This window comes from Dendrobates tinctorius, unplaced genomic scaffold (genome assembly GCF_039654945.1).
Source record: "Dendrobates tinctorius isolate UK_male_01 unplaced genomic scaffold, ASM3965494v1 ptg000098l, whole genome shotgun sequence".
NCBI classification, from domain to species: domain Eukaryota; kingdom Metazoa; phylum Chordata; class Amphibia; order Anura; family Dendrobatidae; genus Dendrobates; species Dendrobates tinctorius.
This window is the reverse complement of record NW_027361766.1, coordinates 20580148-20593868: the sequence shown is the minus strand read 5'-3', so window position 1 is coordinate 20593868 and position 13721 is coordinate 20580148. Positions and strand designations below refer to the sequence as shown.

Genomic DNA, 13721 nt, shown 5'->3' with positions numbered 1-13721 from the left:
GTATTGAAGGCAAGGGGTGGTCACACCAAATACAGATCTGAATTTAAATTTTCTTTGTTCATTCAATTTGCACTGTGTTAATTTCTAAATAAACTTCTATTTTTGAAAGTATTCTTACTTTGCAGCATTTTTCCTCACACCTGCCTAGGGAAGAATCGCTACAGTAAGTGAGCCTCAATGACCATCGGTGACATCATCGAGGCCAGGCTGAACAGTGGTGACCTCAGGACTGTGAGAAAATGCCAAAGATGATGTCACCGCTGGTGAATGATGCTGCGCTCAGTGGTGTTCAGCTGGGGCGGTCACATCTTGGCACCGTCCAGGTTGAAAAGTAATTATCCCCCAGACATGGATTACGGGGTGGGACACGACGGACAGGTATGGTATATTGTTGTTTTTTTATTTTATTATATTTTTATTACAGGATATCGAGGGCTTCGCTGGAATTAGTCGATGCAGTAAGTATGGCTTATTGAGATTAAGGATTCTGAGTCATTTTTTCAAATAAAGGACTTTATTCTGGCTGTGTCTTTACTTAACATATAACTATAGGATTAGTAATAGATAGGTGTCTTATAGACACCTCTCCATTACTAAGCTGTGGGCATGATGTCACCCAACAATACAAAGGTGATATCAACCCCGCAAATATTAACCCCACTTGCCACGGCTACAGCGCAAGTGGGAAGAGCCGGGCAAAGCGCCAGAAAAGGCGCATCTAATAGATGCGCCTTTTCTGAGCAGCTGCGGGCTGCTGTTTTTAGGCTGGGGGGTCAATATCCATGGCCCCTTACCAGCCTGAGAATACCAGCCCCCAGCTGTGAGCTTTAGCAAGGCTGGTTGTCAAAAATGGGGGGGGACCCCACGCTGTTTTTATTTAAATTATTTAAAAAACAGCATGGGGACCCATCTATTCTTGATAACCATCTTTGCTGAAACTGACAGCTGAGGGTTGCAGCCCCCAGCTGTGAGTTTTGCCTGGTTGGTTGGTTGAAGAAAATAGGGGGAAACCCACATCAGGTTTTCCATTCATTTATTTCATTAGAACGCAGGCGGCGGCTAAGGAATACCCCGATCATCCACTCCTGCTGTCACTGTTATTAGCGACAGCAAGTGTCGGATGATGGGAGTAATTGTTTCAAAAGCCCCCACCTGCTGTCATCTTTCGGACTTTAATATAACTCTCTTCATTCTCCTCTGCTCGCGCCGATCGCCGGCTGAGCAGGGGAGAATGAGAGCATCTTTAGCACCTGCTGCGGGGGAACAGCACTTACTGTAACGCTTCTTCCCCAGTACTGATGCACGTCATACAGAGGACATCTATGTATGTTCTCTGTGTGCACGTGTGGGGAACAATTTGCCATCCGTGCGGACAGTAAAAAACGGACATGTGCTGACATGGAAACGAACTGCCGTGGAAACGAACTGCCGTGTGCACAGACCCATTCATTTGAATGGGTCTACGTGTGTACGTGTCTCCAGTACGTGTGAAAACTATCACCACATGTACCGGAAACACTGATGCGTGAAAGCGGCCTCAGTCAAGTTGAGTAGACAGAAAGAAGTCAGTGGTGACCTCCTTCCTTGGACTAGTCATCTCCTCCCTGGCTACACTTTTAACTAGGTTTTTCTGTAAAACATTGCAGCATTTCAGCATCAAACATTGACGATTGTAACGCAGGAGCCATACTCTGATTCATGCTGCTCAAGTAGTAGGAATCATGTGGCAGGTTCCTCTTAACACCCAGCTGCTTTTAGTTTAAACATTTTGGGGTGATTCATTTCTTTCTATATCTTTACTGCTTCACTTTTCGGACACAAAGCTCCAGATTCCCGCCATAGACAAAGATAAAAGGATTGCCCGGCCGTGAAAAAGAACAAAACAGCAGAAACATGAATAGAACAAACAAAACAACTGTCCCGTCACTATGAAATATAAGGTACGCTCCTCGTCTTTTGTTCTCCTGTCTTGTTATTATCTAGGTGTTGTGAGTGTTTATATAAAGCTGAATCCTACGTTTTGTATAGAAAACTGAATTTTGCATTGCTTTAAATGTTTGTTGGTCTTATGATACAAATGTGCAAGTGATAAACATGAATATAATGAGAGCTGGTAGTCAGGCTAATTTCACTAGTTAAACCACACCCTTTACCTTCTGTGACTGATACGTTGACTCAGAAGGGGGCTGGTTTAGCGATTAAACCTAGCCAGACGGTCAGTCCTCTTTATATATTTCACCAATAGTGAGAGAAAGCTCCCTGCCTCTGCTGAAAGAAATGATTCTGGAAGAGGTGAGAGGATTAGAAATAAGATGTGCAAAACTGATAACACAATTACTTTTTTCTACCTTGGAAATACAATAAATATATTTTTCTCCCATCAGACAAGTTTAAAATTCTACACTGATTAATTTCTTAGAGGAAACCTGTCACGTTGTACATGTGATCCAATTTGTAGATAGCATGGTACAGAGAAAAAGAACCTGAGCAGAATGGTATATACGGTGGGTGTGTTGGAAAAAAAATCTGTATACGGTAACTTGTATTTTATTCATTGAAATTCCTAGGATTTTATATGCAAGAGTCCAATCCTATGCAAGAGTCCAGTAGGCGGTCCTATTAGTGATTGACCGCTATCTCTCCATACATAGTCATACCAGGTAGGCTGTCAGTTACTGAACAGGACTGCCCACTGGACTCCTGACATTTCAATAAATACATTATGAATATTTTACTGAAGCTCTTCCCATAAAAATCTGATCAGCTCCTCTGCATGCTGATCACATACCATCTTTAACATGATAGGTTAAGGCCTTTAAGGCCGGGGTCACACTTGTGAGAAACTCGCACAAGGCTTGCGTCTCAATACCCGGCACTGCCGCCGGCACTCGGACCGGAGCGCTCAGCTGCATAGAAACACATGCAGCCACACACTCCCTTCCAGAGTGCCGGGTATTGAGACCCGAGTGCAAGTTTCTGGCAAGTGTGACCCCGGCCTAATACAAAGTATCTTTGTACTCGCTAGAGCTGAGTTTTTCGGGTATAGAGCACATTGCATAGACAAAGACCTAATACAGAGTATCTTTAGGCCGGGGTCACACTAACCGACGCAAAATACGGTCCGTAGTTTACAGGCGTAATACGGATGAATGACCCCTAAATAGTGCTCCGTATGTCATCCGTAAGCAAGGTGTGGTTGCGTATTTTGCGCATGTCTGCATCCGTATGGCGAGATTTTCTCGCCGCCTTGCAAAATGGACATATAATGGAGCCCTATGACAGGGTTTCTAACAGAAACGAAATTATATATATATATATTTGTCTCAATGACGTGTGTATGTGTGTATATATATATATATATATATATATATATATATATATATATATATATATATATATATACACACACACACACACACACACACACACACACACACACACACACACACACACACACACACACATATACATACACACACGCGTCATTGAGACAAACATATATACATACATACATATATATATTTCACAGAGTTCTTCATAGCAGAACAGCCGCTAATTAAATTGCCGGCTTCTATCAAATCATTCCCCAACCCGACATGAAATGACACATGGTTTGCATTCGTAAAGCATTTCAGGTTTTTTAATATGTCCCTGACTAATAATTAGATGAGCGTTTGTGTGCAAAATTTGGGAGTTGTAGTTGTTATTTTAAGGGGTTAATTCGTTGGTAAAAAATGTGTGGGCTTCCCATTTCCCTGTAGCGGTGGCGAATGGGTTAATCTAACAAAGGGTTAATGTCACCTTACAATTGAATGGTGACATTAACCCTTTGTTAGATTAACCCACTCGCCACCACTATAGGGCAATGGGAAGCCCACGCATTTTTTAACAACGAATTAACCCCTTAAAATAACAACTACAACTACCAAATTTTGCACACAAACGCTCATCTAATTATTAGTCAGGGACATATTAAAAAACATGAAATGAAATGCTTTACTGAATGTAAACCATGTGTCATTTCATGTCGGGTTGGGGAATGATTTGATAGAAGCCGGCAATTTAATTAGCGGCTATTCTGCTATGAAGAACTCTGTGAAATATTTTATATATATATATATATATATATATATATATATATATGTATATGTATATATCTATTCTTTCATTTCTTTATTAAACCTGTCAATGTGAGTTTACTGTATAGCGCACTGAATTGCCGGCTTTTCTAAAAGACACCGGGTGCGTATTTCTCGCAAGTCACATGTGTGGTCCGTGTGTAATGCGTATTTTTAGCGCACCCATAGACTTGCATTGGCGTATTACGCTGACAATCGCAGCATGCTACGATTGGCATGGACCGTAGAATACGCCCGAGAAATATACGGCTGTTGGGAGCTGCCCCATAGAGAATCATTGGTCCATGTGTAATGCGTGCTTTTAACGCCTCTCACTCGTCCGTATTCCTCGCCAGTGTGACCCCGGCCTTATACTCGCTAGAGCTGAGTTTTTCGGGTATAGAGCACATTGCATAGACAAAGACCTAAGTACTGAATTTTATCACTTCACTTCATGTGCCTGCAGCGGATGAAGAGCTTATAATCAGAGAGAGCTCCAGCCCTTGAGATATGTTAAGAAACCAGCCGAGATTGAAGGAGTAAAAAATGACAAGGCGTGCAATAGTGATGACTCCCTTTAAACTGTTTACCATGGAAAAATCAAGTCTCCTTTACAAGAAAACTACGTAATGCAACCTGAGCTCAAATTTCCCTCTGCGAGGCAGTTTCAATGTGTAAAATAAAAGAAACGCTCTCTCCCCAACTAGCAGAGAAGGAGAATAAGGCTGGAGTCACACTAACCTGCGCAAAATACGGTCAGTATTTTACATGCGTAATACGGATGACAGACCCCTAAACAGTGCTCCGTATTTCATCCGTAATCAAGGTGTGGTCGCGTATTTTGCGCATGTCAGCATCCGTATGTAATCCGTATGGCATCCGTATGGTGAGATTTTCTCGCAGGCTTGCAAAATGGACATATAATGAAGAGTCCTATGACAGTTTTAATAAAGATAGAAAGAATAGAGAGATATATATATATATATATATATATATATATATATATATATATATATATATATATGCGCAATGTGTCTATATCTATTCTTTCTATCTTTATTAAACCTGTCAGTGTGAGTTTACTGTATAGCGCACTGAATTGCCGGCTTTGCTCAAAGACACCTGGTGCGTATTTCTCGCAAGTCACACGTGTGGTCCGTGTGTAATCCGTATTTTTTGCGCACCCATAGACTTGCATTGGCGTATAACGGGCGTAGTACGCTGACAATCGCAGCATGCTGCGAGTGGCATGGAGCGTAGAATACGGATGAGAAATATACGGCTGGTGCGAGGGACCCCATAGAGAATCATTGGTCCGTGTCTAATGCGTGCTTTTAGCGCCTCTCACTCTCTCGTATTCCTCGCCAGTGTGACCCCGGCCTTAATCAGAGATTATAGATACTAGACCTAGAAAAAGGTCTGCTTGAAGGTCTAACTACTGAATAAGAATGGAAAATGATCAGCAGGTGACAGATACTTTGCTTTCATGAAATACGACCATCAGCAATGCCATCAGGTAGCACTAACCTGTAGCGTTCTTCCTGAAGACATTGCGTCATATAGCTGTAATCTCTCTGTAGCTGGGATTTCAAATCTTCCATTGAATCTTCAAGGTGGCTCTGTCCTTCCTTGATTTCACATAATTCCTCGAGAATAGCATCAAGGCCTCCATGGTGACTGTGATGATGTCCATCTAGAGTGTTTGACCTTGGGCTTCCAGGTCCTGCAGGTCCTGCCCCAGAGTTACTCCCCGCCCCTGCGGACCCCGAAGTAGCACTGGAGCACTCGTCATCACTCCCATATTTGGGGCTTGGTGCCAATGTTGCACTGCCACTTAGTGCCCTTGCGCCCCCCTGGCCCTCCCCATCTTCCTCCATACCATCTTTGAGGTGTGGGATATTATCAGCACTGCCAAACTTGTTTCGGATAAGACTGGCAAACTCTCTAGGCTTTGACACTACGGCAGTATGAGTGACCTGAGATAGTCCAGAAAGGCCCCCTTTGACGCCTTCCACTACACCTCCACCAAAGCCGCTGATGCCTGCTCGCACGTTTGCTCCAACATCTTTTAGCCCTTGCTGCATGTCCCTTAAAACATCTTTTGGCTGCCGTGATATGCCATTTTGTTCAATTTCTTTTAGTTTCTTGTGATAATGTTCTAACTTCTTGTGCAACTGAGCGATGGTCTGTGCAGATTTCTGATTCTTTTTCTCAAAAACCTGAAGTGAAATAAGAGAAAGAAGTAAAGAAAACGTAAAGCCTTATACACGCAATAAAACACCAGAAAAAAAATTGGAACTTTTTTCCATCAACAGTGCCACACCTGCCTGCAGGTTGTAAACGGTATAGCAGCTCAGCTTCACTGACGTGAATGCAACTGAACATACAGGGAATAGATTGGGCAGTGTTTCTGGAAGATAATAGCCATTATTTTCTAATCTTGGACAACTCTTTAGTGAATTACCTTTATGGAATATGCAAGAAATACAATAAAACAAATTCCTCAAACTACCCTATGATAGATAATGACAGTGCATATGCCATATAAAGCACAGCTTTACTCATTATATTGTCCATATATGATTATTAATATGTAGTGTATGTAGGGAGAGACGTGTCAATCAGCTGCTTTGCTTTCCAGCTATGGTCCTGGACCAGATCCTCAAATTATATCATAGAATTTGCTGCAATCATGCAGCCAGGCTGCAGTTCATGTGGCACATATTGCCTCGCACGTTCCCTTTAAAGTATCAAGGACAACTTGGTGCCACTTTATTTTTTTACTTATAACTGCAATTAACAGACGATCTGTTAGTGACCTTGATCTGAAAGGGAGTTTGTAACTCTTATCTGTATTTTTCTAAACTCCTCTGTTCTGATTTTTGACCTTCGGCCACATCAAAACTAATCTGAACTCCGGTGTGATCAGAAATCAACTGATCAGAGTTAAGAAAAAGACAGATGCAGCCAATAACAAAGTGTCTATAAAAGTCAAATGGTGCAAAATGTTTAATGAAACCCCATTGCAAAAATTACTTTTAGCCTGAAATAAATGTATTCAATAAAAAAATACCTGCCCTGAAGATGCTAATATCCTTTAAACCAGACTTATTGGTATGAGAAAAGTGAATTACATAATATTTGATTCTATGATTTACGTATCAGAATATAGTTTAAAAAAAAAAAAAACACACCTTCAGAAAAATTAAGTACACCCTTAGGCCAGGTTCACAAAACACTGGATTGCACTCAGACCAATGTTATTCTGTAGGGCCATGTACATGTCCAATTTTTCCCTCAGATCAAAAAGGTTTGAGGAAAAAAAAATAAAAATAAAAACATTGCAGTATGTAACAGTTTGATGTAATATTCGAATAGCACTTGGCCTTGCCAGTCAAAGAGAGCATGGAAATCGGACTGCATTTAGATGACATCCGAGTGCAGTCAGATTTCCGTGCACTTACACAATAGAGGAGATGGAGAAATTTTATTCTCCATCTTCTCCTCACAGTGTGCTTGGCGACACTTGGCTCAATCTGCCATCACAGTTTGAACAGAGGGTCATTTGCATAATCGTCTCAATTCTCTCACATGGGAGAACTGATAGCCGTGTGCACCTGGCCTGATGGCATCCATAGGAGTTAATAGGGTATGTAGAAGCCGGGGCTGTTAATCAAATGCCATTGATTACCTGTTATTTTATTTATAAAAAGGAAAATATTCTAGACAGTTGGCCAAACTTCCCAGGAGTGGACGTCCCAGAAAATTCACCCAAGATCTGACTGTTCAATGCTCAGAGGAACAGCAAAAAAAATCCCAAAGAGCTACAGCTCAGACTTTGAAGGCCCCAGCACAACAATACAATTAATAAAAGACTGAACAAGTATGACTTGTTTAGAATTGTTGCCTGGGGAAAGCAACTTTTTTCTATATAAAAAAACAAAAAAAACAAAGGCAACATGGCTGAAGTTTGCAAAGTTGCATCTGAATAAACCACAAGGCTCCTGGAACAATGTCCTTTGAACAGATGAGACATGAGAAGTGGAGATGCCTGGCTATAATGCCCTGTGCCACATTTGGCAATGCCTGACTATAATGCCCTGTGCCACATTCGGTGATGTCTGGCTAGAATGCCCTGTGCCACATTTGGAGATGTCTGGCTATAATGCCCTGTGCCACATTATTTGGAGATGTCTGGTTGTAATGCCCTGTGCCACGTTTGGCAAAGCCTGGCTATAATGCCCTGTGCCACATTTGGCAATGCCTGGCTATAATGCCCTGTGCCACATTTGGCGAAGCATGGCTATAATGCCCTGTGCCAAATTTGGTGAAGTCTGGCTATAATGCCCTGTGCCACATTTGGAGATGTCTGGCTATAATGCCCTGTGCCACATTTGGAGATGTCTGGCTATAATGCCCTGTGCCACATTTGGAGATGTCTGGCTATAATGCCCTGTGCCACATTTGGAGATGTCTGGCTATAATGCCCTGTGCCACATTTGGAGATGTCTGGCTATAATGCCCTGTGCCACATTTGGAGATGTCTGGCTATAATGCCCTGTGCCACATTTGGAGATGTCTGGCTATAATGCCCTGTGCCACATTTGGCACTGCCTGGTTATAATGCCCTGTGCCACATTTGGCGAAGCATGGCTATAATGCCCTGTGCCAAATTTGGTGAAGTCTGGCTATAATGCCTTGTGCCACATTTGGTGATGCCTGGTTCTGAATACTTATGACCATGTGATATTTCAGTTTTGTTTTTTTTAATAAATTTGCAAAAATTTCTACATTTCTGTTTTATTTCTGTCAAGATGGGGTGCAGAGTGTACATTAATGAGAAAAAAATGAACTTTTTTGAATTTACCAAATGGCTGCAATGAAACAGAGTAAAATATGTAAAGGGATCTGAACACGTTCCGTACGCGTTGTAACTGTAAGCCCTTAGGCCACGTTCCTATGATACATTTTTAGTGAGTTTTTATGCAGCGTATTTAAAGAAAATGCAAGTAATGTATTTTACATAACAGGTGCAGTAATAGTCCAAAAAAATCTGCAAAAAAGAAAGAAATCACCAAAAGCTCATAGTGGGAACTTAGCCTTATAAGGTTGGTATGTTTAATTACGTGCTGATACATAAACCCATAGAATTCATAGTTTGTATACTTTTCTCATGACTGGATATATTTCTCCTACTGACACCACGTATATTTTTGTAAGAATAACCAAAGCAGGTTTAGTATCTTTCTTTTAGACAAAACATTTGAGGAGTTTGTGCGTTCTCCCCGTGTTTGTGTTTTTCCTCCGGGTTCTCTGGTTTCCTCCCACACTCCAAGACATACTGATAGGGAATCTAGATTGTGAGCCCCAATGGGGACAGTGATGATGATGATATCTGTACAGCGCTGTAGAATATAATGGGGCTATATAGGCAAAGCATAATAATAATAATAATAATAATAATGATGATGAAGAATGAATACCTGTTTGATGCGGGCAGCTTGTTGTCGGTCTGCGTTATTAGCCAACTTTAGATACTCGGCAACGTTGTCATCTCGCGCCTCCTGCTCAATCTTAATCTGTTCTGTTATCTTGAGGATCTTTTGATGTAAATGGTCCATTGCGGCTTTGGTGCGCTGGGGATCTGGAGCCCCTTCAGGGACTTCCAGACTGATGTTTCCCTCTGAACCTCCATGAATTGCACTTGGGGGGAGACTCAGGCTACTTAAATCCCCCTTATCCGGCAGCTGAACAATCATAAGAAAGACAGAAATGAGAATATAAATGAAATGATCACAAACCAAAACTACTATAAAGTCAGAAATGAACATAAAATTCTTTCCATCTCATCTAGTACAAGGAGCAGTTTGCATTTCATGATCAGAAAATTCCAATAACTTTGAGGTTCCGTCTATGGAGGTAATCCCTTCCACATTGACCTCGTGACCGGCAGCCGTGTCCTCATTTCGTTTTAGACAATGGGAAAAGATTTCTGGCTGCTGAACAGAACATTGAATGTGGAGCTCGTAGGAAAAAAAGAAGAATTTAAAAACGTAAGTAAGCATCTAATGAATCAATAATTGCATCTTCCATCTTCTTATCAATAAGAATACAGGACAGGTACCTGGCTGAGCTTCTTTCTCATGTCCTGTCCACGTCCCAGATTAATCAGTATAGCACAGAACGAAGCTGTGATGGTGACAGTGGATGTAACGTAAAACTGCTGAACCAAGGACAGAAGCTCAGCTGAGAGGGGAACTATTGCACTAATCTGGATGGCAGGAAATGAACTGGGTACATAGTTGCAGACTTCTCCTTTTTTATTTAAAAATAAGAAAGAAAGCGGAGAAAAGGGCATGACTGCCTACAGGCAATATGCTATATCGCACAGCATCCAAATGTGGCATCCGACACAATCCCTGTTACTTTGACCCAAACTGCTCCTATCGGCTCCTGGCTCCCGAGCTGCTGATCGTATTATTAAGCCCTTATAGGAAAATTTGGTTTGATTTCTCAAAAATATCGCTTTTGTAAAATAGTCAAAAAAATATATATATTGAGAGCTGTTCTCTCATTAATATTCATTAGAGGCTCTGCCTCTCCAGCCCACATTATGTAGCAGCTTGCTCTACATGCTGACAGCAGACTGGCCTGTCATTTGCCAGTGACAGATGGTCCTTGAACACTAGCACTGTATCTCCTAAATCAGCATGCCTGAGAAAATGTTACAATAAGAGCACAGATTACCGCCCTTTACAGTCAGTGGAATTATCTTAAAGTCTATCGACACCTTTGCTTTATACCTAGGTCGGCCCTGCACAACAGATCGTGGCGATCTTTCCAGACTCGCCTAAAAATCCGCAAACCCAAACACGGGCAAAGCAGGCGTGTTCATATCAGTATGTAAGGAGAGGGAGAAAAGCTGCCGTCAGTCACCATAATTTCGATACATCTGGCCAAAAAGACTATAGCATTTATTGTGTTCCAAAGACCCTATGCACCCCATTACAGTCAATGGAGCACGCTACCTACAGCTTGTACACATGAAGTGTGGGATACAGCACTGCTGTCAATTTCAGACACATGTGCCTTTGTAAACATAGTATAACAAGGAATTTGCATTTGAAATTTTAGGCATTACCAATAATTTCCATTACGATAGAAATAATTATAGAACCTACAAGCAGTAATTGTGGTTAGATGCAACCAGAAGTAATCAGATCACAGTGTACAATTGTGGGATGTTAATGCCTATATATCTCCACCGTTTTACAGAATACAGACGGGAACTACAGTGCTGATCTGCTCGATGCCACCATGCTGGTCCCCGGCTATACCAGCAATGATCTACCTTAGAAGATCCTCCAGAACACAAGTTACGGATCTGGAACTTCAGTTGTGTGTTGCATTACCCGTACGCTCTACCATACGACTGTACTTACACCAGTTGCAATGGGAGGATTTACAAGTTGCATCTTCATGGGTCCAGTCTCAGCGGGCAATACTTCTGGCAATAAAAGACCCACAGGATTTGTGTACAGAGTCTGTCCAAATGCTCCCACAAATGGAAATTCTTCTTCTCCCTCCCTCATGATGAATCCCAAGTTAAGGAACAACCAAAAGGTAAAAGATGGATGAAAAAAAAAAAAAAAAAATGATAAATAAAAGCCTAATTGGAAGCAGATGAACATAAAATTAAATATTTTAAACTGTCAATATGCAGAAGATGATAAAAGGAAGCATAAGAGGAAGCCCGATGGTTCCACGGTGTAGCATTCTGTCCTCCGCTCCGACATGACAGATTGGTAAAGCACAGAATGTTTTTTTCCCAACATTCCCTGCCATTCAATGGTCATCGCATGACTGATTTATCAGCCTTCAGGGGACACATGGACACAGCCGTCCCCTTATATTGCTCTGAATCAGGACATCAGCTGCCAGAATTATCAGAGCAAAACCCAAGTGGTGCCAACACTTAACCACGCTGCGTACAATGTGCGGCCATTTAGCTGCCGGGAAAGTACATCTATGAATGATGTGTGTAGTGTAGAGCAGCCTGACATGGAGAAACATTCTCGGAAGCCTGGAGGTTGTTCTTTGTGCAATTCTCAGATATATTTTCTTTTAAAAGGATCCATTGTCAGGACTCAAAAAGAATACCATGACAAAAAAAAAAAAATAAAAATAATCATCTTGGTTTTACAGATAAGAGCAAATTACTCATGTCTGGAAACCGATTAGAAAAAGAGGTTGCTGGAAAAGATTTCGCTGAAGTATACATTGTAAATTTATAATCTACTGTGCTATGTGGTCAGGCACACAAATTGAAAATGTCACAAGATCTCCTTTACTTCTTTAAGCCATAGGAAATTGATCGATGCAGTGGCGACACAATAGCCCAACAATTTTTTTTTTCTCTCAAATAAATTGCAGGGTAACCTTGTCCTTAAAGTATGACTGTAACTTTACTACATTCCTAGGCCACAATGATAAGCAACCTTGCAAATAAAAACTTGAAATGTTAGGCTGTGTGCCCACGTAGCGTTTTTTTAAGCGTTTCTGCAGCGTTTGTGCCGGCTCAGACGCTGCAGAGACGCTTAAAAGAAGCTTCAAATTAATTTGCATGTGTTTTTGGCTTTTTGTGCCAATGCATGCGTTTTTAACCGCTCAGGAATCGCTTAGCGGCTAAAACGCAGCATGCTCATTAATTTCCGCATTGCTGAGCGTTTTTAGCCTTCCCCAAAGTTCCCAGAAAACGCGCGGAAAAAAAGCACGTCTTTTGTGCAAAAAACGCGCAAGAAACACGCGGAAAAAAGACGCGCGTTTTCTGGGAAGGGGATCAGTTTCCTGAGCGTTTAAAAACGCTAACGTGGGCACATAGCCTTACAGTAGCATGTAAAAGTTTAGGCACCCATAGAAGCACCAGCAAGGCGTGAAACAGCCATAGTCCGGCAGATATAATTTTTTCATGAAAAACTCCCCTGACACCTGCACCTCTGCAAGTATTAATGCCATCTATGTAATGGATTAAACCAAATCTTGAAAGAAGGATCGGGTGAGTGCTGCTTTTCTTGTTACTTTTGCTGATACAAAGTTTTGCTGATAAAATTTGGGCACCCCTGGTCCAAATTACTGTGAACCCAGCCTAACTGTCTGCAGCGCTGACGTGATATTGACAGAGCTGCAGGCAATCAGTGAGCGCAGCAACTCTGATTGGCTCCTGCCACTTACACAGGTAGTGCGCTGAGCTCACTGGCTGCAGAGCTATCAACAGAACATCAGCATTGCAGACAATAACAGACACATAGGGCTGAGGTGTAGACTCAGTGATATGGACCTAGGGAGGGTGAATAAAGATAGCATTTTTAGCTTGGTTTTTTTTTGTTTTTTTTAAATAAAATCTGCGACTGGTGACATGGTTTTTCTGAAAACTTATTTTTTCTCTGAAAATTGACTTTTTTTTGGTGGATAATATAAAATAAATAACCTATTATGGATTTCTGGGTTAACAGAAGGAGGCTCCGCTGTCTAGAAACTAACTCTTAAATAGATTAACAAAAAACAAAAATGACTTTACATTATATGGTTTGCCCATTGGTTTTA

The 13721-nt window shown here is 41.5% G+C and overlaps 1 protein-coding gene and 1 long non-coding RNA gene across 6 annotated transcripts in view; one reads left to right on the top strand and one right to left on the bottom strand.

The window, feature by feature from the left end:
• The window catches only part of TMCC2 (transmembrane and coiled-coil domain family 2), an 81303-nt gene that overhangs the window by 18662 nt on the left and 48920 nt on the right, over positions 1–13721 (bottom strand). For 2 of the 5 annotated variants that reach the window (XM_073587198.1, XM_073587201.1), the window contains 2 exons: positions 9602–9865; positions 5646–6337 (listed from right to left, as the gene is read on the bottom strand). In XM_073587198.1, coding sequence (XP_073443299.1) covers positions 5646–6337; positions 9602–9865 — 956 coding nt within the window. Of the gene's footprint in view, positions 1–5645; positions 6338–9601; positions 9866–10242; positions 10719–11560; positions 11706–13721 lie in introns of those variants that run through there. The other 3 variants (XM_073587197.1, XM_073587200.1, XM_073587199.1) reach the window with 3 other exon arrangements.
• LOC141099101 (uncharacterized) lies at positions 2272–13167 on the top strand. Its single transcript, XR_012234411.1, has 3 exons — positions 2272–2292; positions 9973–10171; positions 11394–13167. It is a non-coding gene; the product is annotated as an uncharacterized lncRNA (long non-coding RNA).